Source organism: Equus caballus, chromosome 22 (assembly GCF_041296265.1).
Source record: "Equus caballus isolate H_3958 breed thoroughbred chromosome 22, TB-T2T, whole genome shotgun sequence".
NCBI lineage: Eukaryota > Metazoa > Chordata > Mammalia > Perissodactyla > Equidae > Equus > Equus caballus.
Genome location: NC_091705.1, coordinates 984297 through 1011598, shown reverse-complemented (window position 1 = coordinate 1011598; position 27302 = coordinate 984297). Strand labels below are relative to the sequence as shown.

Genomic DNA, 27302 nt, shown 5'->3' with positions numbered 1-27302 from the left:
GGCAGAACCAGCAGGGAGAAAAATGCACAAGCCTTTCTCAGGGGGAAGGCAGGCCACAGTGGGCGTCTGGGCACAGGGCAGTGCAGGAGGTGTTGCGGGAAGTCCATGAAGCCTGGCCCCTGGGGATGGTTTCTGAGCCAAGCGAACGGAGCGCTTAGCTGCTGAATCATGAATGCATTTGGCAATTTGCTTTCTTTGTCTCAGACAAGCCACAGCGGATTTCTCTTCTGCTTTTCAAAGAGCAGGTGGCTACAGACAGCTCTTGTAGTGTCTTTCTATACATGAGAAAGCCTCGTAGTTTATTGTGAATTAAGGTTCAGTTAAGCAATGCCAGTCACATTGGAAAAAGGGAGACCAAATCTGCCTGTAACTTCAGGTTTGAAGGAATGTTGTGACTAAAGGGTTTGCTGCTCCCTCCCACTCCCCACAAAGACTTCCTCGTGCAGCTCTCTGACAGGCTCCCTGGGAGCTGGAACCGCATATTGTGTTACATTCTAAATCCCTCTTCCCTTTGCTCACGGTGGAGAATTTGGAAAATTTAGAAGAGAGCCAGTAGGAACTCTTCCAAAGATAACTGAAAACACTTTGCAGTACTTCCTTCTGGTCTTGAAACTCATTGCTTTCTATTTTTGTTTCTGCATTATATTTGTTTTCCTCCTTCATCTTGTTCTTATCTCTGTCAAGGACACTCCCTCCCCCAACACACACACCTGAAATGCCCAAAATGCTCGTTATGAAAAAAGAAAGGAGCTGAGAAGTCTGGAGAGGATGAGCCTGCCCACAACACACTTTCCTCTCCCCACGCAGCCCTGTCCCCAGTGACCACCAGCCAACAACTGGACAGAGAGCCGGAGAGGGTAGGCAGTCCTCAGACAAAGAGGCCCAGCCCTGTGAAAGCCTGGTCAGCCTCTGTGATCAGCAGTGCCCACTGAAACACTGGTCTGTGGGTGAGGGGCTAGGAGACAGCCCTCCTCGCATGATCAGCAGGATTACGAGTGCACACACCTCTGACCCAGCAGTACCCCACACACGGGGCACGCGCTTGTGAAAGGACATGGCACAGGCTGGCCACAGCCACAAACCTTCAGTTACACCAGGTGGGAAAGAGCCAGATTGGCCACAAGATGAGGAAGGGAACCAGCACTAAGAAGAGTATAGTGAGAGCTGCTTGTGATTTGTGAGTGAAAAGCAAGAGGCAGAGGGCGTGTGGGCTCATTCCTGTGGGTGGTTGTGTGAGTGGAGAAGCACCGTCCCTTCCTTCTACACAGGTGACCCCTGGACTCTGGGACACTGAGGGAGAAGGCTGGATGCTGGGTTGGGGCGGGGGGGCTTGCTCTGTATCTTTTTCTATCTTCTGGATTTTGTATTGTACATATACATTACCTAGTCAAGAATGAAAGGAGAGAAATAATGAAGAAATATCCACAAAGTGCTCAGACTGTCCCTTGTTTGGCATGGTACTACCAGAGGCAGGCTTGGAGCCACTAGGGTACCCTGAGGAGGAGGTCACCTGTCACCATCAACCCTCCCTGTATGGATTTAGGGACCAAGACACTAAGGGCCCGGATGCTCCAGTGTTGACCCTGAGGCCTCCTCTTTGAGAAGATGCACTAACACCCATTCTTATTTCCTTCTCCATGATGCTCCAGAGGAGGCGACCACCGAGTAGAGCTCTACAAGGTAGGTAATGATGGCCCATGGCATGTAAGGGGCAGAGCAGTGTCCCACAGTGCAAGGACAGACAGAGTGGTGCCCACACGCTGGACAGATGGACAGACAGAGTGGCGTCCACATGGTGTGAGGACAGACGGAGTGGTGCCCACACGGACAGACAGAGTGGTCTCCACATGGTGTGAGGACAGACAGAGCGGTGCCCACACGCTGGACAGATGGACAGACAGAGTGGTGTCCACATGGTGTGAGGACAGACGGAGTGGTGCCCACATGCTGGACAGATGGACAGACAGAGTGGTCTCCACATGGTAGGAGGACAGACGGAGTGGTGCCCACACGGTGGACACATGGACAGAGCAGTGACCACACGATGTGTGACAGACAGAGCAGTGCCCGTGTGTTATGTCCTGGCTGTTCTTTCCAGGAGGCATGGGCAGAAGGGAGTCCTTCTAATAATTTTCAGAGTTGATCACCTTTGGTCTTTTCAGCACCACCTTTTGTGGAAGTCTCTACCATGGTGTGCTCCCATAATGCTGCCTCCAGGGATAGTTTTCAAAACCAGGGTGATTGGACTTTGTGGATCCTAGGCCAGATGTTGGACGTTGCATAAAAGGCGTTTGGAGTTGTCCGTAGTGTTATGTTGTATGTGAAAGGAACGGAGACGACTGCAGGCCCAGGGAGCAGCTGGGCACGAGCTCAGGACTCTGCCAGCACAGAAGCGCTTGTGTCCACGTGGGTGTGGTCGCATTGGAATCAGAAACAGGGGACTTAGTGGAAGCTCCAGAAGGCCTCCGCAGTTAAAGGGGGCTGAGTGGGTGTACAGATCTTCACTTTTGCTTGGTCGTCATCATCAGGTATTTGGGTCTTGGAGCCTGAAATGTGCAGTTGCTGCCAGTGTCCTGGGGCCACCACACCTGTCCCCCTCATCGTGCTCTCAGACGGATGTCTGCATTTGCTAACAGCAGAAAGGGACATAAGCAAATGTGTGGGAACATCTGACCAGGTGGCCTGCTCTGGGCTGTTGGGAAGTTTGTTCCCTTGAGTGGATTGGGTGAAGTCAGTGAAGGGGAGTGCTTGGAAAGCTGTTGGTCCCCTTTTGAAGTTTCTGCTCCTAGAAATGGCTCTCACCTAGAGCAGGTATGGCTCTGGAGAGTGCAGGCTCTGCAGGAGGTTGGGAGCTGGAGGGAAGGGCTGTAGGTTGCCCTGGGGAAGCCTAAGGAGAAAGGAGCACACCTCTGGGGCGATGACTTCAGGTCACGTTGGAGGCTGGCAGCTTCCACATGGCTCTGGGCACAGCCCAGCAAGAGTTTGGGTGGGGCTGTGAGTAGTGATCTAATGAGAGAGATCACCTAGTCTAGAGGGATTTTTTTTTAAGCAGAAAAATAACAGAAAAAATTCAATGAAAGCTTAAAATCTGAGAAATGCTGGGGCCAGCCTCATGGCATAGTGGTTAAGTTCAACATACTCCACTTTGGCAGCCCAGGTTCATGGGTTCAGATCTTTGGCACAGACCTACACCACTCGTCAGCCATGCTGTGGTGGTGACCCGCATACAAAATAGAGGAAGATTGGCACAGGTGTTAACTCAGGGTGAATCTTCCTCAGCAAAAAAAAGAGGAGTATTGACAACAGATATTAGCTCAGGGGCAATCTTCTTCAGCAAAAAAAGAAAATCTGAGAAATGCTGGGTTGCAGTAAGAGTTCCCAGATGTGGTCTCTACACTGTGGAGTCCCTCCTCTTGGGTCAGTGGGTAGTCAAGTCCCTGGCTGTCTGTCCCAGAGGGAGTCGCCTGGGAGCCCCACACTGGTGCAGAGGTGCTGCTCTGGGGCTGCAGGAGGCTATATGGCGCCCTGAGCATTCTGAGCCTCAGGAGAGGCTTCCTTCCCACATTCCTGAGGTGGAGGGTGTCAGTGTGTCCTGTAGCAGCATTTGACATCTAGGTTCTGTAAGATCCAGTTGGGAGTGGGGCGTGCAGGGCACAAAGACAGAAATTGGGTTGAGTTTAGTAAGAGGCAAGTTGCCCTTGATCCGAGATGCATGGATTTGTCACCCAGTTGTTTATTTTCCACTTTACAGGTGCTGAGTTCCCTTGGTTACCACGTGGTCACCTTTGACTACAGAGGTGAGCGTTCTTTTGAAAGTGCAGCCCCGGGCCCTTGCTTCCTCGACAGTCTCTCATGTGCAGGCTTCACTCTGAGAGGCTCAGGCGTGGCACCCGCGAGTGTGTTAAGGTGGTGGAGGGGGGCGGGGTCTTCCAATGCATGTCCTGCGAGCGGACACCGGGGGCGGTGTAGGAGAGGCCCCAGCACCTGGAACCCCAGCACACACCGTCAGCAACATTTTAAATGTAGAGAGTATTTTTTTTTTATTGCACTCAGACTTTATCTGTAGCTGGATGTCAGACATGTTCTGTGCTCAGGAGAGCTTGTCTTGTTGAAGTTATGAAAGTGGGAAAAAGAACTATTAAGAGAGAAGGTAGATTCTTCTTTTTGCCCTTCAGTGTTTCTTCTTTCTTGAATAAATCAGAGGGCTTGCCGCTGAAGAGTTGAAGAACCCATACTCTGATGTAAGCTGAGAACATGCTCCCTTGATGAGCCAGGACAATGCTTTGTGTTAACACTGAGCAGCTCTCTGAGAAGTGTGTGCCACTGTATGGTCCTCAGTTGAACATCGAAGGGCTGACAGCCCCTTGGTGGGCTTCCCTGACCTTCTGGGGGAGGGCAGTGGTGTCAGTGTCCTCAGACTGGGGCTCTGGGTGTCGTGTTAGTTTCCTCTTGCTGCTGCTGTAACAAATTACCACAAACTTAATGTCTTAAAACCACACAAATTTATTATCTTCCTGTTCTGGAGGTCAGAAGTCCAAAATTTTTAGCCACTGGGCTAAAATCAAGGTGTTGGCAGGCCTGGTTCCTTGAGGAAGTTCTCGGGGGGCGTTCCAGTTCCTTGCCTCTTGCGGCATCTCGAGGCTGCCCTCATTTCTTGGTTGTGGGCCCTTGAGTCTGCATCACTCTGAGCCTCACTTTTGTCTTTCTTTTTCACTTGTAAAGACTGTGATTACTCTGGGCTTAAGCTGATAAACCAGGATAATTTCCCATCTCAAGTTCAGCTGATTAGCAGCCTCAATTCTCCCTCGCCAGGTAGCTTCACATATTCACAGATTCCAGAGATAAAGACGTGGGCCTCTTTGGGGGCCATTCTGCCTACCACCAGGATGGTTCTTTCAGGGAAGAATGTTCCATCAGGATGAAAGTTCTGGACTGGGAGAAACTCTGAAATGAAGATCTGGAGTTGGTTCACCTGCTCATCCTCTTCTCCCTGCTGAGAAGGGTTTTCTGTTCCTGATGCACACTGGAGGCCTCAGGATACTGAGCAGGGCACCTTCGTCCTTGCTCACCTCCCTGTGCTGCTACCAAGAAATGAAATCTCGCTACAACTAGAAGGACCCACAACTAAAATATACAACTATATCCTGGGGGGATTTGGGGAGAAAAAGCAGAAAGAAAAAAAAAGAGAGAACGGAAATCCCATACAGCACTTCCTCTTTTCAGTGCTCATCAGGTCTCTGCATTTCCAAGCCACACTAGAGACAAAAGCCCCGCCTCTGACTGTCTCTGCTCTCTGTGTCTCTGTCTCTCCCTGTCCTCGTGTTCCTGTCTCCCACCCATGCCCTGAGCCTCTTAGTCTGGCCTTGTCTCTCCTGTGGCTCCTTCCCTGATCTGGTGTCTGGGACACCCTGGCGGGGGGGGGGGCCGGCTGTTCTGCTGGCTCAGTGGATTTTGCTTATGCAGCAGAACCTGCTCTTTCTGAACCTTGTGATGCTTTCAGATCATCTGACGATGACTCACTGCTGAGCTGCTGGAAATGACAATAGCACTTGACCTTTCCTGGAGACTGTGGGGGCAGGCTCCTGGGGGGTGCTCCTGTCCTTCTGAAGGGGCCCCTGGGCAGGCTGAGCTCTCACTGGCCCCTCATCCTGGGCTGGCCACCAGTGAGCTCAAAGTGTTGGGGAGGTTGATACCCCATCAGTACTAGCAGGAGTCTCTGTGTCTGACTGCCCCGTCTACACAGCTGCTCACTAGGACTCAGATGGCCATTTGGTTCAGGGCTTGTGACTGAGTGAGGAGGTGGGAGAAGTAGGAGCGGGTTGTCGGGCATCACGCATAGAGCTGTGGGTGGTCATGGTGAGACTTCCACTGCCCCACACCAGCCTGGGCCTGCCTGTTGAGAAAGAGGAGGGGTGGGCCTGCTCCCTAAGAGGTTTCGTGAACTGGGTTTGACTTCCTCCTCTTGCTGCTGCTCTCTCCCAGGTTGGGGCGACTCAGTGGGAACGCCATCGGAGCGGGGCATGACGTATGATGCACTCCATGTTTTTGACTGGATCAAAGCAAGAAGTGGAGACAATCCAGTGTATATTTGGGGTCATTCCCTAGGCACTGGGTAAGAGTTCCCAGGATGATGTGGCCTTTGGGGAAGCAGGTCTTCATGGGGTGACTTTCCAGCCCAGGCTCCCCAAGGGTGCCCTGGTGGCCTCTGAATCCCATGGCACCATTAGTCCCAATAAGCCTTTTCCCCTGACCCCGTGGCAAGGGGGTAAGGGATGAAGTGCCATGAGAGACCACAAAGGGTTTGAGCAACGTTAACTCCTCAACCCAAGAAGTGGCTCAAGACACATGTGGGTAGTCCTGGGAGCAGCTGTCTCCATCCACAGGGAGGGCAGACTGGCCTCAGCCCCAGACTGTGCCTCAGGGAGATGTCCAGAGGAGGATGCACGGGGCTTACATCCCAGATGCACTCAGCCTTAGTGGCACCTGGTTGTGGACCATGTGTGGCCTGTGGCCTGAGTGCCGGGCTTTGGTTACATGCAAACAAGGGACCTCTGTGAACCCTTGGACCCTTGGCCCTTACTTGGCTCACTGGAGAACTTGGGGGAGGAGCAGCGGGGATTCGCTTCCTACATCTGCCAAGACAGGAAGCACTCAAATGTTCTGCTTGGGGCTGCTTGCATCCCTTCTACCGATGGGTGGTCCAGAATGTTCCTACAAGGAGCCACTACTGTCAATGGTGAGAGCCCCTAGACCTTTGGCAGCCATCCCTATTTCTTCTGCCTTTCCTTTGGGTGTGATTGCCTCGGCCCCTCTCTCATCTTGCTGCTCACCTTGGACAGCATGCTGAGTTTGGGCCAGGGCCAGCAGGCTGGGGAGTGTCTGGGGCAAGGCCTCCCAGCCTGCCCTCATGCTCATGGGGAGAGTGAGCCATGTGCCTGCAGGGAGGAGGCCAGTGTGAAGGGGAGCAGGTCATCCTGCTGTGGCTGTCTGCACGGGATGCCCGTATGGTCCTGGGATGGTAGGAGGCTCCTGGCCTGGCGGACTCCAAATGCTTCTGCCTCCAGGAACTGTGCAGGCAGACTGCAGCCTCCTCTTGGCTGACGGGGCGGTCCCCCATCTGTCTCATCAGCACCCACACTGACTGAGTGTGAGCTGAGAGCTGCACTGGGTGGCTGTTCCCAGTGAGGCAGCAGGGCACGCCTCAGTCACGCAGAGGGTGGCTGTCACCGCTGTCCTTGTTGGAGGCGTTGCCTGATGACTGGGGCAGCCTGGCCCACCCATGGCCCTGAGGCATCTTTGTCCTCCCAGCCCCGCTCCCTACAACCCTACCAATCTCTTCGCAGATCCCACGCCTTCTCTGGTCACTTTCCAGTATTTAGAGCAGTGTTATCTAAAATAATTTTTGACATGATTCAACTGAGCAGGTGTTTTCTTTCTTCTCAGAGTGGCTACAAATCTGGTGCGGCGCCTCTGTGAGCGAGGTAGGGGCTTGTGCGGGTCATGGATCCTGGGGTGCGGGCACGGGCTCCTCCTGGTCTCAGGGCGCCCACGGGGCCAGCAAGCTTGCTGCCTCCCAGACACTGCTGCAAGTTCCTGGGAAGTGGGTGCTGACGGACGGGCCATGTGGTGACAGTGCTCCATGGATGCGCAGAGCCCATGAGCTGGGCATTGAGGCCGGGGCCTAGGCAGACCCTCAACTGGCCAAGCCTGCCTTCCCCACAGATGCTCAGGCAGCTGGCAGAGCACCACCAGGGGCCGGGTTCCCGATAGCAGCTTCAGCAGATGGTTCTCGGGAGTGACCCAAGGCCGCCTGAGGGTCTCCTGTGTGTGCGTTTCCCATCCGCCAGCCTATGGGAGGGCCCGAGGGGCGGGCCGGCCAGGCGGGCACCCCAGGATCCACTGTCCTGTCTGGGGGCCACCCCCTCCAACGGACCTTCCATGGGGCCATGGAGTGTAGGTTTCATCGGGGCTCCTCGCCCACCTCACAGTCCCTGTCTGTGTCCCTGTCTGTCTCTGTCTGTCTAGAGACGCCTCCGGACGCCCTCATATTGGAGTCTCCCTTCACCAACATCCGCGAAGAAGCAAAGAGCCATCCGTTCTCAGCGGCAAGTATAGGTTTTATTAAAAACTGACTTATTTTCATTATTAAAATTATTATGAAAATAACTATAAATAAGTATAAAATAAATATAGTAATCATCATCAAAGTTATTTAAATATTCTAGTGAATACAGATTTTATTAAAAATCAATCCTTGTTTAGTTCTGAGCACTGGCCTGACTGCAGAGCTGCCCAGGAAGTAGATAACTTTGCAGCCAGGTTCACTGCTGGGTTGTCCAAGGGCGGCAGGACCCACAGGAGGCCTTGTGGCATGGCATGGTTTGCCCACCCAGCATTGCCACCACATGGGGCTCAGCGCAGGCCAGGGCTGCTCTCCTAGCTGCTCCCAGGAGCGGAGCTGATGGGCACCCTGCACACAGACAGCGCTCAGCAGCCAGGGTTCCCTGGTCGCGTCCCCAGGTGACACCTAGGTAGACCCAGATGGGGATTCTAGGGTAAGTTGGGCCCTCACAGGCCAGGATTTTGAGGCGTTGGATCCTCCTTTTACAAGCATGGCCCAGAGGGGGATCCTCTGTGTCCTGTTACTGTCCCCCTGCTTCCTAGCTGGCCATGTGTTCTGGGGGAGCTGTGTGGGCCCACTGCCTGACCTTGCTGCTCTCTTGCAGACCAGAAGAGTTCTCTGTCTAGTCTTACTTCTTTGACGTTGCTTTTTCCCCAAGTTTCGTGGACCCCCATTTTTCCGGAGGTGGCAGCTCTGATGTCTATGGGAAGTCTGGGCTGCTGCTCTGAGGTGTGCGAGCCCTGTTTGCAGGCAACCTCCACCGCAGCTGGTTTAGGGGGCCTCTTGAGCAGGGAGTCTGTGTCGGGGGCAGGAGGGCAAGGGCACCCCATCACAGCTCTGGTGGGGCCGCAGGTCAGTCTCCTTGGAAGCAGGGTGACCCCTGGGCCCTGAGCACCCTGTCTGAACCCTCGACCTTGGCTTTCCGCGTGGGTATTTTAATTGACGCTTCTGCACGTTGTTTCTGTGTCGCCTTCAGATATATCGATACTTCCCTGGGTTTGACTGGTTCTTCCTTGATCCCATTACAAGCAGTGGAATTAAATTTGCAAATGATGAAAAGTGAGTACTGTGGTAGAGTACCTAATTTTTCAATTTAGAAAAACCCTGAGAATCCCCACGGTAAGCCTCTGCAGTGACATTAACCAAGTAGGATGGAATTCTGACCAGCAGCGTTCTTCCCTAACCAGCAGGTCTTTATAAAGGGACTTCTGGGGCAGAGCTGCAGCTGAGAGCAGGGGAGTGTAAAAAGACTGTAGGATTAAAGCAAGATGAAAACAACATGTATTTTTTTGTCCATCCAGTTGTTTTATTTGAAAATGATCTGTCAGAACCCAATCTCCTGAACAGGTGTTAAAGCAGTAATAGTAACCGTTACTCAGTAAGTGACTGTCTCGGCGTGTGATTTATGTTTGGTTAGGGAAAGGCGTTACAAAGTTGATTATTAAAAATACTTGTTAGGTAAACCAAAAAAAAATTCTTGTTAACTCTTTCTTTGAACAATGTTCAGATGTTCAGATTCTGTTGACATTGTCCTTGTAAGATTTTTATTTCACAGGTTTTAATTTCTTCAAAAAAAAGGAAGGAAAAAAATCCTTATCTAAATTGAATTAACTGAATGTTAACATTTAAAAATCTACACTTTGAAACAGAATGTGAAAAAATAGGGTATTTTTCTCCTCGATTATGTGTTTTGGTTCTAAAATTAAAAATAGAACAAACTAAAATTTGAACAATAAAAACCCTGCTTACTTGTAAATATCATTGTTTTAGAACTTAAAGAATTGTCTGAATGAACTAGATTCCTTCTACACACAACAACAGTGAGTGCAGGGCCCGGGCCCCCAGCTGAGCCGGTGGGTGGGAGCACGCAGGGGCCAGCAGTGCCTCCCCCGCGGCCCAGCCCTCACCCACTGGCAGTAGGAGCCCAGCAGCTCTATGGCCGATAACTTGCTAAGGGACCGCACGTGTGCTAGGCCTCTTCCAGAGTAGGTGACAATAAGGACAAACCTCATACCGTGGAAATTCTGAAAAGATGGTCAGTTCGACTGTCAAAGTGGGGCTCGCACACCAGAAACGCTCCACCCCGGTGCACCACACAAGGCGAAGGTGTATGTGCTTGTGCACCACTAGCAGAAACGCAGACCAAGATGGGCTGGGTGTCCTGGGGCAATGAGTCCCCAGCCCAGGTCCTGTCTGGGGCTAGACTTGCCCCAGTGCTGCCTCACGGAGTCCCCATATTAGCATGGAAGCATCAAGACCGCCAGGCGCTGCATCCACCTGGGCACCTGAGTCCTCAAGGGAGAGGCGGCCAGGAGATGCCCAGGCCTGTCCAGTCCTGCAGCCTGTTCCTCTGTTATGTGGTTTGCTGAAGGATTTGGATCAAGTAAACCTATTAAAAATGTTAATTTACTTGGAAACATTCTAGAGTGACCTTAAATGTTATTTACACCAAAGATAAATTAGAGGGTATTGATTATTTTACCAATAGATTCCTAGTAACATCCATTTGCAATAGGTTTTTTTGGCCCACCTAAATTACTCAGTTTGTAAATAGTGTTTTGTAATGTTGAACATGTCTACGGGCAAAAATAATAATTTTCAATTTTCAGAAAATATGCAGGGGCCAGACCTGGTGAATGAGTTGATCTCTGGGTTTGACTGACATCTGTCACCTAGAATAGATTTTGATAGAAACATCTGAGAAATCAGCTTTTAGTTCTCTAATAAGAGCTCAGCTGAATTAGAGCGGTTAACAAGCCCCACAGGGAAATGCTCCCTAAAGCAGGCCCCTGCTGCAGGCGGGGCCAGGGGGCTGGAGACCCCAGCCCCTGCCCGGGGTCTCAGTCTAGCCCCTTCTCCTCCCCACAGTGTGAAGCACATCTCCTGCTCCCTGCTCATCCTGCACGCTGAGGACGACCCGGTCGTGCCCTTCCAGCTTGGCAGAAAGGTAGGTGTACTGGTGCAGGCAGGCGTTCAGCACTCACCTTTGGGCACAGGCAGATGTGGAGGAGGGTCCTGCTGCTGGCAGGGGCCCCTTTTAGGAAGAGAAGGGCAGGAGCAGTCAGCAGCAGGGTCAGGGCAGGGTCCCGATGCCACCCACAAAAGGACACGTGAAAAATAAGGGAATGGTTCCCGGGCCCCCATACAAGGGTCCTGGCCTAACAGAAACTCAACCACAGGGGACTCAGCTGGGAGGGCTCGCCATTGTTGGCTGGAGGGAAAGAACCCCCGATGATGAGGATCCCTCAGCCCCAACACAGGGGTCCCTGCCTGTAGAATTGATAGAGAACCTCTCATCTATTCTCTGGCCTCTGGGATTGGGCTAATGTTAGGGGACTCCATGTTGTTGTGGGGCCTCTGCCTATGCCTTCGGGAAGCAGGATTAGATTTTTGGCTACAGTAAGGTAGGAGAGAGCACCGCCTGGTTGTGGCAATGGCAAGGGGCCAGGTCAGCTTGAGGAAGCGACACCTGGGCCGCTTATGCCTCAGAATAGGCCCAAGGCACAGGTGGCCTCCATCAGGGCCAGGTCCCTTCCCTCCAGTGGGTCTGGGCTCACAGCCTCACCCTCCTAGGGGTGGAACAAGGGAGCTGAGGCAGGAGAGATCATGAGCCAGCTTGGTGACTGGCCTTGGCACACAGCAAGCTTGAGGCACATGGCCCATCCCAGCCCCCAGGACTGAGCCATCAAGGCTGCTCTGGGTACTTAGGCCACCACACCTTTGCACAGCAGGAGACTCTCTCTGTGGTGCTGGCACATCCACCTCACCACCCCTGAGGAAGTTTGGGGACAGGCATGAGGACAGAGAGGGTCTTGAATGGCATGAGGGCTGAGAGGTAGAGTCTGCCAGCTGCCCCCTCCTTGGCTCTGCCCCGGTAGGCCTGCAGGGCAGCAGTGGTGTGCGCCTGGGGCTTGGGCTGTGCTTCAGAGGCAGCAGCCACTGGCAGGTCTCTGCTGAAGGGGCAGCCCTAGGCCGCCACCTCTGCGGCACCCACCTGTCTCTCCCACTTCCCAGCTCTACAACATTGCTGCACCATCTCGAAGCTTCCGAGACTTCAAAGTTCAGTTCATCCCCTTTCACTCAGACCTCGGCTACAGGCACAAGTACATCTACAAGAGCCCCGAGCTTCCACGGATACTGAGGTGAGGTGCTCTCCTCTTGCCGGGGATGTGGCCCTGGGCAGCGATGGCTCAGGCCAGGTGTGCAGCAGGTGGAGTGGCCAGAGCTGCCCCAGTGGGGCCAAGAGTCACAGTGATTTGAGAGCCTACCATTTCCACCGAGAGAGGTTGAGAGTGTTTAGTGCCTCTCCCCCCTGGGCCGTTCCCAGGATCAGACAGACGGTGATCTGGCGGTCCTGCCTGTGCAGGCCCACAGGCACCCCATGCAGTGGCGCCCAGCCTACAGACAGCCCTGGACAGGAGCTCCCACACACCCCCCCAGCTGCTGGGGTCAGGCCTCGGTCCCTTCCCACATACTCCTCAGGTCGCTGCCCATGTGCACACAGCACATGGGGACTCTGGTCTGGACCAGCTCCTCCAAAACTTGTTTGTCCCCAGCTGCTGCTTGAAGTGAAACTGTGCTGCTGGCTACGCTGTGCTGGCCAGAATCCTGGGCCAGGACATGAGCTGCAGTCTAGAGGGTCACGGGCCCATCTCAGAGCCTGAGTATGTGGTGGTGGCCAAGGGCAGAGTTTGGACTGGAGCAGGCCTAGTCCCCCCACCTCCAGTCCAAGGGAGCAGGTCTCCTGGCGTGTGGCCTTCTGCAAGGTGCCAAGCTGTGGGGACGGGGAGAGCTCGCCTTCCTGGGGCTGCTGAGGGGGTGCTCAGGTCAGCCTCCGCGAGGCGTGTGCTGCGTGAGTCTCCTGCATGCCTCAGCCCTCCTCTGGCTGCCCCTCAGAGCCCCAGAGGTAAAGCTGAGCTGCTTATAGCGGTTTGCCATTTCTTGCCTCACAGACTGGGTAGCTGAGAGGAGACAGTGAGCTGAAAGAGTACGGGTTTGCTCAGGGGGTGTAATTTTTCCCCATTATAGAAGGAATATATGACAGAAAATTTAGACCAGAGTACACGTCCAGAATAAAGAAGAGCAGCCCATAACCTGGTCTCTTCCTACACGCCAGCATTTGACGGGCGATGCTGCTGGTGCCCTGCTTGTTCAGCTCACAGAGGTCTTTCTGAGCGGGGTGTGGTCCTGCAGGCTCCCTCGAGGCCTCCTCAGAGGGCAGTGTGAGGACCACAGGAGGGAGGATCTCTGGTTTGGGCCCAAGGGATTGGCTGACAGGTGGCCTCCTCTGCTCTAGGGAGTTCCTTGGGAGGGCGGAACGTGAGCGTCAGCACTGAGCCCTGCTGCCTGAAGGAGCATGAAGACCTCTGCCCTCCTCCCCTTCCTCCAGCCAGCCCGGCACCCTGGAGCCTGGGGGTGCCTGCAGCCACGATGCGCCTGGAGAGAGGCCTCAGATGCCAGCTGGGGCAGAACGAGGAGGCCCTGGCGGACCTGAGGCTCCCTGCCCTGGTGGCCGGGAACATGGATCTTTGTGGAAAATGCAGGTGGCAGACAGGTGGCCCTCTCTCCCTCTTGCTGCCACTCAACCTAAGCTGGCGTTGGGAAGACAGTGACAGCAAGCCGGCCACCGGCTGGTGGATCCCACACTCCCTGAGCTGGGCATGAGGTCCCGGGACCACACTGAGCTTTCCGGCACCGCCTGCGGGAACCTGGGGAGACTTGGGTTCTTTCTGTCCCTTCCTGGCACATGCAGAATGGACTCCAATGGTTGGACCATCCCCTCCTGCCCTCTACGCACCCTGCTTGCCTTCCTTGGTGTCCCTGCCTCCCTGGGTGGGCCCCCCCGCGCTCGCAGCGGGGAGGTGCCCGTGATCTGCACTTCCCCACTCTCTGCCCGCCTGTCAGCCTCACCTGGCCTTAGACTGAGCATTTATTTAAGAATAAAAGCGTGGTGGGTGGTCTGTCTGTTGTTTCCTCAGCAAGGCCTCCAGCCATCAGGCCCTGCCCACAGCCTCAGGCCACGTGGGAGGATGGGCAGCTCTGTAAGCCCAGGGCCCTAGGTCTTTCCTCCGTCTGTTCTTCCAGATGTCCAGGCCTCCACAGGGAGGGGCATTGTCGGGGCAGGGGTGGGGGCGGGGCATTCACAGTGGGGACAGCTTCTCCAGATGGGGTAGATGGCAATTTCCTAAAATACAGGCCTACATAGGCAGCCCTTTCAATCTCATGCTTAGCAAGCTCATTGGACGTTGCTCTATTGATGGATGGACAGTGGAGTTTCACCCAAGAACCCAGGACAAGCCCCTGCCCTCTCATGAAAGGACTTGCACCAGTGGAGTGTGGGGTCTCTATGAGCACCATGGGCACCACCTGGTTCACTCACTGGCTCTTGGTTATTTGGCTTTTTGTCAAACCAGCCACCCCTCTGCAGCTCTGCCCCTCCCACCTGGCATGGGCCAAAGATTCTGCTTCTCACTGCCCCTGGCACTGGCTAAGGAGCCAGCGTGCCTGCCTTAATGACAGCGGGGGTTTCGAGCTGCCACCGTGGCTGTCCTGCCCCTGCCGTGCAGGTACATGGGTGTGCCTCAGGTCCTGGGACGTCAGCCCACTTGGGACGTGGCCTCTCCAGATGACTGGCTCTCCTCCCCTAGGTCCTAAGGCTGTGGAACTTTCTAGTCTCAACAGCTCAGAAACTCCCCAGGGGTAGGCAGGGCTCATTTGGCCACCTGCCTGTTCTCCAAGGCCGTATGGCCAGTGTTAGCAGCTTAGGCTGGCTGGGGGCCCAGAAGCCAGCGCAGGCTGCACCTGTTCCTTTCTGAGACCCCCCCAGAGCTGCCTGCATCCATTCCGACATCTAGGAAATGCATGCCTTTCTTAAAATGGACTGAAAGGTGAACAGACTCCTCCTGAGGTCAGTTTATGTCAGAACATTTATCTTCCTTCTAGACCAGGGTGTACCCCTCTCCCCCAATATCTAACTTCGGTATGACCACCGCCCTGTCCCCAGACTGTGCATCTCCATCAGAGCTGGGGCCCAGCAGCCTTCCTGTGCTGCTCTGTGTTGGAGGCCCTGAGAGTCACTACAACAGTGTGTGCCACGTGGCCTGGGCAGCCCTCCATGAGGCACGGCCTGCTCTTCCTGCTTCATCACCAAGGCTTCTGGAGGCCCCGCGGCTCCATCACAGCCAAGGAAGCAGACAGGATGTGCTCGCTCAGTCTCAGACCCAGCCCGCTCTGCCTGGGCTCAGGTCTTCATCTCGTTTCGTGAACTTTATGTGAGCTGCCTCAGATCTTTTTTGGGGGGAAGGTGGTAGGATAGAGAGTAAACACACAAACTCTTGGTGTTACAGGTATCTGACCAGATGAGGAAGCACAAGAGGGGAGCCCTGAGCTGGCAGCTGCCGAGCCATTGTCTGTCAGTGAAGCAGGTCCAAATGCCCCGACCTGGTGGCTGAGATTGCCACCTTGGTCTAAGCAGCTAAGGTGAAACGGGGGGGGGGGGGGGTTAGGACCAACCTGTTGGTGGCTTACAAAATCAATTTGTAGTCAGGACCAGTCCTTAAAAAAAAAAAACGGAAGAGGGAGATGTGCACAGCTGTAAACTCTCCAGCTACACATGTCCTGGGAGCCACAGGATGCACTCTTAGCCCCCCCAGACCCAAGATTGGAGTGTGTATTCCTGGGGCACCTCAGCTGCCCCCCATCAAGGAGAGCCTTGCAATGCCACCACCCTCAGCAGGGGTCCACAGTGGTAAGTGCCTGCAGTTCTCAGGTTCTTTGGGTAACACTGAGTCCCAAGTTCATGTCCCTCCTGGGTGGGTTTTTTTTTTTTTTTTTTTGGTGAAGAAGATTGTCGCTGAGCTAATACCTGTGCTGATCTTCCTCTATTTTGTATGTGGGATGCCACCACAGCATGGCTGACGAGTGGTGTAGGTCCACTCCCGGGATCTGAACCTGTGAACCCTGGGCCACTGAAGCAGTGCACGTGAACTCAACCACTATGCCACTGGGCCAGCTCCTCCCTCCTGGTTTATGATTCAACCTGCAGCTGTGCAGTCTGGGGGGGGAATGTCTTGGTCCCCAGAGCATTCCACTTTCCAGAGCCAGGAGTGGGTGGCCCAAGACAGGTAGAGAACGGGACCAGTAAGATGCACACCAAAAATGCCAATGCCCAGATGACGGTCTCCCAAGTGGCTGGCGTAGCGGATCCTGTCAAGAGCTGGCAGTTCAGGCATACATGGCTCTAAGTCCCCCACGACTGGGATGAAAGACCTTTCTGTCCTCCATCCCAGAACGATGGGCTATAACACAGCACGGCCCCTGGTTAAGAGGGAAGGTCCAAGGCCCTGCCCTGCTCTCGGCGCAGAGTGACACACACAGGCCAGTCAACCAGCCAGGGGCAGGAGATTTAATGGGCTGCTCTCACGAGGCAGTAACAGCAGGTGGTGCAGTGACAGTCACAGCCTCAGGGGGCAGCGGAGGGTGTTGCGGGGCCACCATAGCCCCCTAACACATCCCTCCCCGCAGTCCCCAGCAGTACTCGTGAAGTGGGCCTGTGAGCAGATCCTCCACTGCCTGGTTCCGTGAGCAGCCGGGACCCGGGACGAGGCCAGAGCCCCGTGCTGCCCAGGTCCAGCATCAAGCGGTCAGAGCCTCTGGAAGGGCGCTCCTGCCCGCTCCCAGCTCTCTGGGCGGCCCTCCAGCACTAGCCTGCCATCCAGGCAGAGTGGAAGGTGGGCTCCCCTCTGGACCCACCCAGTCCTTTTCCAGACCAGGTTGTCGCACTGGTGGAAAATGAAAAAGGGAGGCCAGCCTTGGAAGACAGGAAGTGCACGACGTGGGGCACTGCAGCAGGGGGGTTGGGGGGAGATGGGACACAGGGATCTGTGGCCAGGGCTGGGCATCAGCCTCCCACAAAGAGCCCCCAGGGCCAGGCAAAAACTTCGCAGTATCGCCTCCCGCGGTGTGAAATGTCAAAAGTACAATTTTTGCTGCTAAAAAGGAAAAAGTTTCAGCTAGTTTCATTTCCTTGTGAAGTTAACTTTTCTTTTGAAAAAGCAAAACCAAGCTAACTTTGCATCAGTCAGCCTGTCCTAACTGAGGCCTCCTAGATGCCGGACAGGTGCTGTCACCCTCAGTTGTCCTGAGGCCCCTTCTCTGATCAATCGGGAAACTCTGCCAGAGCAACCCACACAGCAGCTGTGAAAACGGCCGGAGCAGTGGACCCTCTCAGCACAGCCAAGCGGAACTGGGCCAGGGAGGACTTGGGGCCACACCGGCCAGCCAGACCAGGTGCCGCAGAAACACTTCCCCAGGCTTCACTATGGCCACCTGGCCAGACCCCAGAATCCAGAGGTTCAAAACCAAAAACAAGCTCACAGCAAGGTGCATGCAAGGTCTCAGAGGAGCCCAGCAGGCGGCTCCACCTGCCCCATCTGTGGGGCAGGTGGGCTGAAACTATGGGGCCAGCTGCCCTGATGATGCTGCGAACTTTGCTTTCTGGCAGGAAACACGGGAGCGCCTCACTCTCAGCACCTCTCCTTCCTTGCCCCAGCCCCCCAGGCCACCACCACGATCCCCAAGGCCCTCCTGGAAACACAGCAATGAAAAAAGCAGGGACCACTGGCTGCTGGCAAAGTGCTTGGAAACTGGCATGAGGTGCTTAGTCAACAAGGAAAGAAAAGCCCACTGGTCCCAGGGGTGCTGGGGTGCCTAGTCCTTGGGGAGATTGGGGGGCGGGATCTGCAGGTCAGAGGGCTCCACGCCCCAGATGTCCCGCGCGTACTCCGTGATGGTCCGGTCGCTGGAGAACTTGCCCGAGCAGGCAATGTTCTTGATGACCTTCTTGGTCCACTCCTTGGGGTTCTGCAGAGGGAAGGAGATGCTGAGTAAACTGCACGAGAGGGCCTGTGCTTCCAGAACTTAGGACTGTTCCCAGGTGAGCTCTTAGCTCTTGGGGCAGCCTGACAGATGAGGAGGAAATTACAAGCTGAAAAGGGGGCCCCTACTGGCAGAAAAGCTACCAAGTAACTAGAAATTGGAGCAAGGAGCCTGAGAAGGTCCCAGACCTCAAAATGCTCCACATCCTGCTAGGGCACAGCCCACATGACAAAGACAAACACCAGCAAGTGAGTGTTAGCCACCAGGTGGATCTAGTGCCCAGGGAAAATGGCCAAGCGGTCTCCATTCTGCCCAGAGCCTGGCAGCTGCCCCCAGACTACAGCCAGCACCCAGAGGGGCCTCCCCAGAAGACAGACTCTCCTGAGGCCGGATGAGGGAAGCAAAGGCTCCTCCCAGAGCCCTGTCCGTCACTCAGTCCCCAGGCCCCCCTCTCCTGTTCCTTCGCGGGAGGGAGAATTGCCAGCTGTTTCCCCAGGGCAGGCAGGGCCGCAACTTCCCTGAGCAGGGGGACTGGCCGCAAATCAGAAGCACAAACCCCCCAGGCCTCCTCCAAGAATCTGCTTAAACAGTTTGGGGAAATGAACCATCTGACCCAACACCTCTGTACAGTCACATCACTGTCACCAGTATCCCCTCCCACTGCCATCCTCGGTAGGGCACACAGGGTGGGACACCCAGAAAATCCCAGAAAAGGGAGGGCAGCAGGTACCGAGGGTCACCCTCCTTCACCTCCCCAAGCTCAGGACGTTGGTCTTCCTAGGAGACCCCCATGGACGTGCCCACTCCCTGCGAGCCACACTGAGGAGGGGACACCAGTCCCACGGGCTGCCATGTGCCGGCCAGGCGCACGCTCCACAAAGACAGCCAGGAAGGGGTCTCTCTCCTGGTCCATCTTCACCAGGGAGCGGACCACTCCTCACAGCTCTGAGACCCTCACTCTACTTCAGACCTTCCCAGAAAGTCGTTCACCTCCTCACTCTAAAGACAAGCTTTCTGTGTGCACACAAAGGGCTTCCCTGCTCACCAGGCCCGCCCCGGTCCTGGGCCTCGCGCTCCGCACCCACTCCCCTGGGCCCTCCTGATCGCAGCCCGTCTCTGCCGCTGTCTGCTGGGGCCACAGCGCAGAGCCTCAGGAAGGAAGCACCTCTCCTGCTGATACACTCTGGCTGCTGCTGAGAGGCTACAAGGGAACCTGTGCTGGTGTGGAGAGCAGCCTGGCCCCAAGCGGTGACAAGGCACCAGCCTTGGAGGGGAGAGCAGAGGGACAGTTGAGAGTCCCTGAGTGAAAGATGATCAAGAAGCACCGGATGGCAAGACGGCCAACACCCAAGACGCGGCTCAGGTTGCGGAGGCCCCAGCCGCTCTGCTCTGGGCCACAAGCTGAACTGTGACCTCCCAAGGGCCCCAAGACAGCAGAACACAGAGTGTCGGGACTGCCCCCGCCAGCTGTGGGGCCCAAGAACCTTACCCGGTAGAGCTGGTCCACCTGGGCCTGGCAGGCCATGTATGCTTCATAATCCGCAAACACTTTGAACCTGAAACGGGAGACGGCAGGCTGGGCTGCAGCGGCCGGCAGCAAGTGCGAGGTCAGGAAACCCACCACCAGGCCATGGTCGTCCACGTCCCCAGGCTCTGGGGTGACGGGGCCCATTTGGCCACGGGACTGCTCTGTGAACAATGCTTTTGTCCTGGGGACACTATTCTAGAAAAAACCTATTTTAACACAATGTTTCTCTAAAGAAATGGCATTTACAATGCACCCTCCCCATGCACATGGGTTAGAACTACACAGGCTGAGAGTCATCCCGCTGATGTCACCTCTCAGGGAAGGGGCACAGGATGATGAGGAGGCTCTATTTAGCCACCTGTGCTCAAGTCTGACTGGGCTGAGAACCAGTGATATAAAAAATGATGTTCTGGACAAAAATGCAGGATTTATTACAGAAATGTATTTTTGGTTACGACTGAGTCAGAAACACAATTCATAAAACCATTAAGTCTTCCTTGATCGCAGACCTCAGCCGGGGCCAAGCCCCCAGCTCAGGTATGCGAGTGGAGGGACAATGGTCGGACCAAAGCTAGCTGACAGCACTCAGCAAAACGCAACAGACAAAATGAATCCAAAGGCAACTGAAAGTGGAACGGGGTCAATTCTCATATTCACAGGTTCACCAACAGGGTGGAGTAAAGACCTGTCAAGAAACGCAAATGGCACTGCTGACCTGCTCTACGTCAGTACACACGTCAACTGCATTGCTATAAAACACTGCCTAAGTTCTAATTTACAATATCACAAGTTAATTCCATCTTAACCACTTTGTGTCACCATGGGCCAACATTTGCTGCAGCTGGGACTTCTCTGTTATATACAGCCCCACCCCGCCTGCCTCCCAGAGGCCTCTCTTCCCCCTGGGAAGGACAGGACTCAGGAAGCACCTCCAACCAGCCCCATGTGACACCACTTCCTGCTCCTCACGCCCTTCCAGGTGACGGTCAGCTGATGCTGGGGGGCCTGGGGCTGGACGATGCAGCTGGCAATTCCCACCCCCAGGGCCCCGGGGCATGCCAAGCACTGCCAGAGGCTAGTCAAGCTCCCAGCCCTGGGTGTAGCTAAGCCGAAGTCTGCCCGTGGGCTGAGGTGGGGAGCAAGCCTCACAAGACCCAGGTTTCACCCCGAAGAACATGCAGTTTTCGGTTCACCAGGAGGACCCGCCTGTCTGACCATCAGTGGGGAGGGACATAGGGACAAAGGGGAGGCCAGTCCCACCTGTCGTGGTTCAACAGCATGTTGACAACATCCTTAAAGCAGTCTGGCTCTTTGGGGGAGAAGAAGCCGCTGCTGATCTGGTCCACAGCCTGCCTCAGCTCGGGCAGGCGGTCGTAGTACTCTCTGGCATGGTACCTGTGGGGAGATGGGCCGAGCTTCAGCCACCAGTGTCACCAGCAGGCAGCCTCGGGGGCAGGCAGTGGGGTCGTTTGTGCCAGACACACCCCTGGCCCAGGACTGCCCCAGGCTCCAGGTCTGCGAGGTCCGAGATCTGGGATGGCAACTGCTGACCACGTGGGCTGCCAGGCCCTGGAGAGGCGGGGTATGTGCTATTTTAAGTGCAAAATCAATTCCACCTGTTCCTTCTCCATAGCCGTGGCCTCTAGAAGACATACAATCACGTGCACGGCTCCATCATATTCCTAGAGGCCAGGCTGCTCAAGAATTTGCTGCGCTGCTTGATCCCTGCTTCCCACTCCACCCCTGCCTCCTGCCCTGTACCCCTTGCCTTCGCCTTGCCCCACCCTTCTGCCTCCATCTACTCCCTGCCCCCAACCTGCCCCTGTGCTGCCATGGTGACAGAGAAGGAAATGACATGGAAAACCAGGCAGGAGGAGACACAACAGGCCTGTGGCCACCAGGGAGCATGGGGAGAGCGGGGCATGGGGCAGCTGTGTCCGCCCCAGGATTTGGGGACAGGGCTGGAAGAGCCTGAATGAGGGGCAGGTAGAAACGGAGAGGTGGGGGGTGTGCTCTCAGGCCGACACCTGGCTCACTCTCAGGCAGAGACTTTCCGGTGACAATGGGGCTTTCACGCGGCTGGTACCTGAGGCCTCACCAACTTGCCAGCAAGCTTTTAGGCAATGAGGCAACACTGTCTTTTCTTTTAATTATTGCTCAGAATTAGGCCGGGCCGGACTCCTCAAGAGCATCCAACGTAGTGAAAAATGAGGGAGAGCTGAGAATCCATCAGCAGAGGCAAGACACCTGTGTTCACAAGGTCACTGCCTAGTAAGGACAGATGCACCAGGGGAGACTGCGAGGGTATCACGGCACTCCCTGTACTGTCTCTGCAACTTTTCAGTAAATCTAACACTATTCCAAGACAAAAAGGTTATTTTACAAAATTAGGCCACGAAATCTCAGCAGTGGGTCAGCCCCAAGTCCCCAAACTGGCCTAGTGTGCTCAGGACCCTGTCCCCGAAGGCTCCCCGACCAGAGACCAGGGCCTTCCCCCCTTTTGGACCTCGTGGACTGGGCTGTGCAGATGAAGCACAGAGCAGCCAGTTCCCGTCCAAGCCGGCCTCCTGGGACAGCCTGCTGGGTGCTCAGGAAGAAGGCCGACTGGGCCAGCGTGCCTGCAGCCACGCCCCACCTGCTGGGAGGTCATTCACCCCAGCAAGCGGAGGCCTGGCCCCGAGAGCCTCACCCCCTCCCCGGTGCTCTGGGAAGTGCCTGGGCGCCGACATGCCCCCAAGGGAACGGAGAGAGACACACACCCTTTCTGGTCCAGAGCCTCAACGTCCTCCACCCGCAGGCCAAAGATGAAGAGGTTCTCGGCCCCGGCTTCCTCAGCCATCTCCACGTTGGCCCCGTCCATGGTGCCGATGGTGAGGGCCCCGTTGAGCATGAACTTCATGTTGCCCGTGCCTGAGGCCTCAGTGCCCGCCGTGGAGATCTGCTGCGACAGGTCTGCGGCGGGGATCACTGCGGGGCGAGCGCACGGAGGCACCTCAGCCACACGCTGTGCCCAGCATGAGCGCGGTGGACTGGCACAGGAACCCCACACCACCTCCTCCCAGCTTGCGGCCAGCCCTCCCAGGACAAGTACCACCTCCTGCTCACTCGGGGAGGAGCCGGAGCCCTCAGGCCCACCTCGCCTGTAAGGGCTTCCCTTCTTGATCAGGGCAGCCTGGGGAAGAGGGTCCAAGATGGGGACTCCTGAGGAGAAGCCCCCTAGGTGGCAAAGGACCTTTGTTCTGGAACCTTTCAGGGACCAGGGCCCAACCAAAGTCTGGTGGGACCCTAGGCCCTGGCCTGTTGGTGTCAGGATGCCCTTTCATCCCAACATCCTTTTGTCTTATTCAATCAGCCCCTAAGTCTCCTTAGACCACTTCAAGAAGAATCCAGACTCTTCTTAGCGCACCAGAGGACTAGAAAGGCAGGGCAGGGGCTGGCCCCGTGGCCGAGTGGTTAAGTTCGCGCGCTCCACTGCAGGTGGCCCAGTGTTTCATTGGTTCGAATCCTGGGCGCGGACATGGCACCGCTCATCAGACCACGCTGAGGCAGTGTCCCACATGCCACAACTAGAAGGACCCACAACGAAGAATATACAACTATGTACCGGGGGGCTTTGGGGAGAAAAAGCAAAAAGTAAAATCTTAAAAAAAAAAAAAAGAAAGGCAGGGCACTTTCCTCACGCTCATGTGCATGGGAGTCACCCTGTGCTGCACACAGACGGGTGCAGCCGGCCACAACCACGACCCACCCCCCGCAGCCCTGCGGCTTCTCCCAAGCATGGGCTCCCAGTGCCTCCAAGATGTGGCAGGTGGGAAAGCAGCCTCCGTCCCCCCGCCCTGACATCACTGCCCCCATGTCCTCAGCTTGTCCATGGAGCTGATGCTGCTTCCCCAACCCAGCTAGTGGGCACTCAGGGTCAGCACAGAGCAGAGCCCAGTCCTTCTTCAAGGTCAAGCCCTGGTGCCAGGATAAAGAGACACAGGCATCTCCTGCCCGTGAAGCCACACGCTGAGTGCAGAGGGACACGAGCAGATGTGACTGTGGACGCATTTCTGCACCAAGTCCAAGAGCTAGGGGAGAACAAGGGGCTCAGACTCCAGTTCTGAGGCCCAGAATGGCATCCCCCAAGGTGGGTTCTAAAGATGCATAGGAGCCAGTTGACCCTAAATAATAGTGAGGGTGGAGTTCCAGGCAGCAAAGGGCCTGGGACGAGTCAGAAGCGTGGTGAAGGTAACCACAGCACCATGCCGCCCGCGCACAGCCGCAGGAGCGCAGCCTCAGGGAGGGGTGACGACCCGCCGAGCTGGCGGGACGAAGGGCACCAGCCCACGCGCCTTCACTCAGACAGAGCGGAGGAAGCAGCAGCTGGTCTGCCTGAGCCATGAAGGGCGGGTCCTTGGTGCCAGAACTCCAAGGTTCAGGTTTGCCACCATTTGGTTGGGCAAATGGATTTCCTGCCAGGGTCTCCAGAGTGGCCACTTTAGAAAGGCCCGTCCAGGTTAGGGTGGCTGTGCTCCAAGGCATATTTGGCCGCAGGACCTTCTCCAGGCAGCAGCACACATCCTGTGTGAGCCTCCCCAGGACCCCCAAAGTGGTGGAGCGGCCCCAGAGTGACCTGTCAACAGAGTGGGGCTGGATGTCAGGCCCTGAGCTACCCTGGGAAAGGACAGAAGAGGCAGGTGCTGGCCCAGAAGAGGCGATGAGCAGAAGCATCCTCTGAGGGTGGGGGGCAGGGCAGAGGGAGGAGGCTGCTGTGCTGCCAGCGAGAGTGACCCCAAGGGCACAAAGGCAAAGCCAGCTCAGAGGAGACAGGGAGGCAGACGGACAATGAGATCATGGGCAGAAGCGAGAAAATACAGAGATGAAATGTCCAAGGCTGAGAGTAATTCTCTGCACTTGATACAGACAGACAGCTTCCCCAGAGCCTTTCCCTGTTAGAACAGAGGCCTCTCGGGCTGGGGCACCCTGGCATCCAGGGCAGGGTTAGTCCGCCTGAGTAGCAATGACCCCTCACGCTGTGCCCCTGCAGGGGCAGGTTTTCCTGTCTAATGCGGCCCCTGGGGCTACCTTTCTCGGCCAAGGACACACGGTAGTTCTCCAGGAAGATCACTTTGAGCCTGTCGCCCACAACTGGATCATGGTTGACGACATCGCCGATGGACGTGACCAGCTTGATGATCATCTTAGCCATGTGGTAACCAGGGGCTGCCTGGAAAGGGGAGGGAAGGTTAAGCATGAACACAGCTGTGCCTGGGGTACAGCAGGGTCCTCAGAGGGCCCAGCACAGTTACCAGTCACCAGAGGCTGGTGTTGGACACACCGAGGGCACACACAGCTGAGGGGCCCCATCAGGGTTGGGGAAAGTTGGCTCTCCATCCCTCAGAGGGACCAAGGCTGCGGCAGCCCTGCGTCCCCGCATGCCATCTGGCAGACCAACTCGAGACAAAAGCACCTGCACCACCCCCACCGGCCGTGACGCCCACATGCCCTCCCTTGTCTCCAACAGAGCAGGTCTCCTGACAGCCACGTCACCCGGGTGCGGGTCTGTCAGCCTCAAGGTTGTTTTCTGATTCTAGTCAGTTTTTCAGAAATGAAGAGACAGAAGGAACAGGACTTTTAGAACTGACTACCAACTTACAAGAAATACAGGGAAATGAGGAACATTCTGAAACATACCCGAGGGATGCAGTCAGAAAAGGCCAGCCTGGGGAAGACACACCCAATTTCTAAAACAAATAAATTGCAAGGAAAAAACAGGGAGATGTGGAGAAAAGCCTACAGATGAAGGGATTTAAGAGACAGTAAGTAGGCGTCATGCTGGGCTTGCACTGGGGCCCTGACTCAAACGAGCTGCTCGAGGCGTCTGGAACGTCAGCGTCCAGGCGTGACGATGGCACTGTGCGGTGGCGGGCAAGACTGTCTGCTGTGGTTTTGGAGGAAAACGTCACTGTGAAGACATGTGACATCTGCAGGGGTGAAGTGTTACAATGTCTGTGATCTACTCTGAAACGGCCCAGCAAAGTCTGCAGAAGAGGTTTATGGATGTTCTCCAATTCTTCCCAATTTTCTCTAAGCTTAACATTTTTAAAAATTAACATTTTAAAAACTGCTTGAAACATCACTAAGCAATCATCAGGGAAATGCAAATCAAAACTACACTAAGATACCACCTCACACCCGTTAGAATGGCTATAATCACTAAGACAAAAAATAACAAATGTTGGAAAGGACGTGGAGAAAAGGAAATCCTCACACACTGCTGGTGGGAACGCAAACTGGTGCAGTCACTATGGAAAACAGTATGGAGATTTCTCCAAAAAATTAAAAACAGAAATACCATACAATCTTGCTATCCCACTACTGGGTATTTATCCAAAGAACTTGAAATCAGCAACTCAAAGAGACTTATGCACTCCTGTGTTCACTGCGGCATTATTCACAATAGCCAAGACATGGAAGCAACCCAAGTGCCCATCAACTGATGACTGGATAAAGAAGATGTGGTATATATATACAATGGAACACTACTCAGCCATAAAAAAGACAAAATTGTCCCATTTGCAATAACATGGATGGACCTTAAGGGTATTATGTTAAGCAAAATAAGCCAAAGACAAACACCATATGATTTCACTCATTTATGGAAGGTAAACTAACACACGGACAAAGAGAACAGTTTAGTGGTTACAAGAGAGGAAGGGGGTTGGGGGTGGTGAGCACAAGGGGTGAAGGGGTGCATTTATATGATGACTCACAAATAATGTACAACTGAAATTTCACAATGTTATAAACTATTATGACCTCAATAAAATAAAATAGAATTTTTAATGCTGACCGATAAAAGGGCGTGCTGTCTAGGACCTGCTTCAGAAACAGCAGGAGGTGGAGGAGTGGGCAGAGGTCAGAGGAGGTGGGCGTGAGCTGGGAGGGAGGTGCGTAGACCTTCTGTCCACCTTTGCACATGCTCAAGGAGGAGGAGAGGACAGTGCCCGGGCCCTGCCCCATGGCCCCCATTAAGAAGCTGTGCCCCAGAGTCCTCACGTTCTCTGATGATGCCCAGGCTCCTGGGCAAAAGCAGCCGAGGGTGGGGACACCAGCCCTAGGGCACACAGTGCAATGATGGGACCCGCCAATGCCTAATGGCAATACGCTGGGACTCCACAATGGCATGTCGAAAAGCATGCGCCATAACAAATAAAATGAACTAATGCTGAGCTCAGAGCAGGTGCACGTCTGGGTGATGAAGCAGCCAGCACCCCGCGTCCACTCAGCACATGAGCGCAGGGGAGTGAGAGCGGGCAGTGTGCTGGGGCCAGAGGGCTGGGAACAGGTGCAGAAGGGCAGTGGTCATGCAGAGAAGGGGCGCTGGCCCATTGGATGGAGGGCCCAGCAAGCCCGCTGTGGACTGCCCTTGGGGCTAGGGACCTCTACTGCACGTGCTGGGCAGGCAGGGGTCCCATCCAGCTCCCTCTTATTGCTGAGCTGATGGAGAGAGAAACAACCCAGCCCAGAAGTAAGCCTAGGGGCAAAGGGACCTCGAGCACTCTGTGTGCACGTCAGCTCTGAGCCACCCGCAGCAACCAGCCCACTGGGCAGCTGGCACCCAAAGTGGGACACAGTGGCACTGCTGGACAGCATGGCAGTCTGTGCATTCTGACCAAATATCAAGCAGGGAGCAAAGAGGATGCCACCTCACCTTGCCCCCAATCATGACAGTCCTGGGCACAAAGGGCCTGGCCGGGTCCTTCTTTATTCCTGCAGGACAAACAAGAGATT

The 27302-nt window shown here is 55.2% G+C and overlaps 2 protein-coding genes across 7 annotated transcripts in view; one reads left to right on the top strand and one right to left on the bottom strand.

Annotated features, from left to right (window-relative positions):
* Positions 1–14082, top strand: part of ABHD12 (abhydrolase domain containing 12, lysophospholipase) — an 84876-nt gene extending 70794 nt beyond the window's left edge. For all 4 annotated transcript variants that reach the window (XM_023625962.2, XM_023625960.2, XM_023625961.2 and 1 more), the window contains 9 exons: positions 1650–1680; positions 3752–3797; positions 5983–6112; positions 7444–7481; positions 8026–8105; positions 9099–9181; positions 10991–11069; positions 12137–12264; positions 13419–14082. In XM_023625962.2, the coding sequence (XP_023481730.1) occupies positions 1650–1680; positions 3752–3797; positions 5983–6112; positions 7444–7481; positions 8026–8105; positions 9099–9181; positions 10991–11069; positions 12137–12264; positions 13419–13458 (655 nt within the window). In that variant the 3' untranslated portion in view covers positions 13459–14082. The remainder of the gene's footprint in view (positions 1–1649; positions 1681–3751; positions 3798–5982; positions 6113–7443; positions 7482–8025; positions 8106–9098; positions 9182–10990; positions 11070–12136; positions 12265–13418) is intronic.
* A 2429-nt stretch (positions 14083–16511) lies between these two features.
* Positions 16512–27302, bottom strand: part of PYGB (glycogen phosphorylase B) — a 57522-nt gene continuing 46731 nt past the window's right edge. For all 3 annotated transcript variants that reach the window (XM_023625957.2, XM_023625958.2, XM_023625959.2), the window contains 6 exons: positions 27223–27281; positions 24594–24735; positions 22286–22493; positions 20787–20921; positions 19488–19554; positions 16512–17983 (listed from right to left, as the gene is read on the bottom strand). In XM_023625957.2, the coding sequence (XP_023481725.1) occupies positions 17831–17983; positions 19488–19554; positions 20787–20921; positions 22286–22493; positions 24594–24735; positions 27223–27281 (764 nt within the window). In that variant the 3' untranslated portion in view covers positions 16512–17830. The remainder of the gene's footprint in view (positions 17984–19487; positions 19555–20786; positions 20922–22285; positions 22494–24593; positions 24736–27222; positions 27282–27302) is intronic.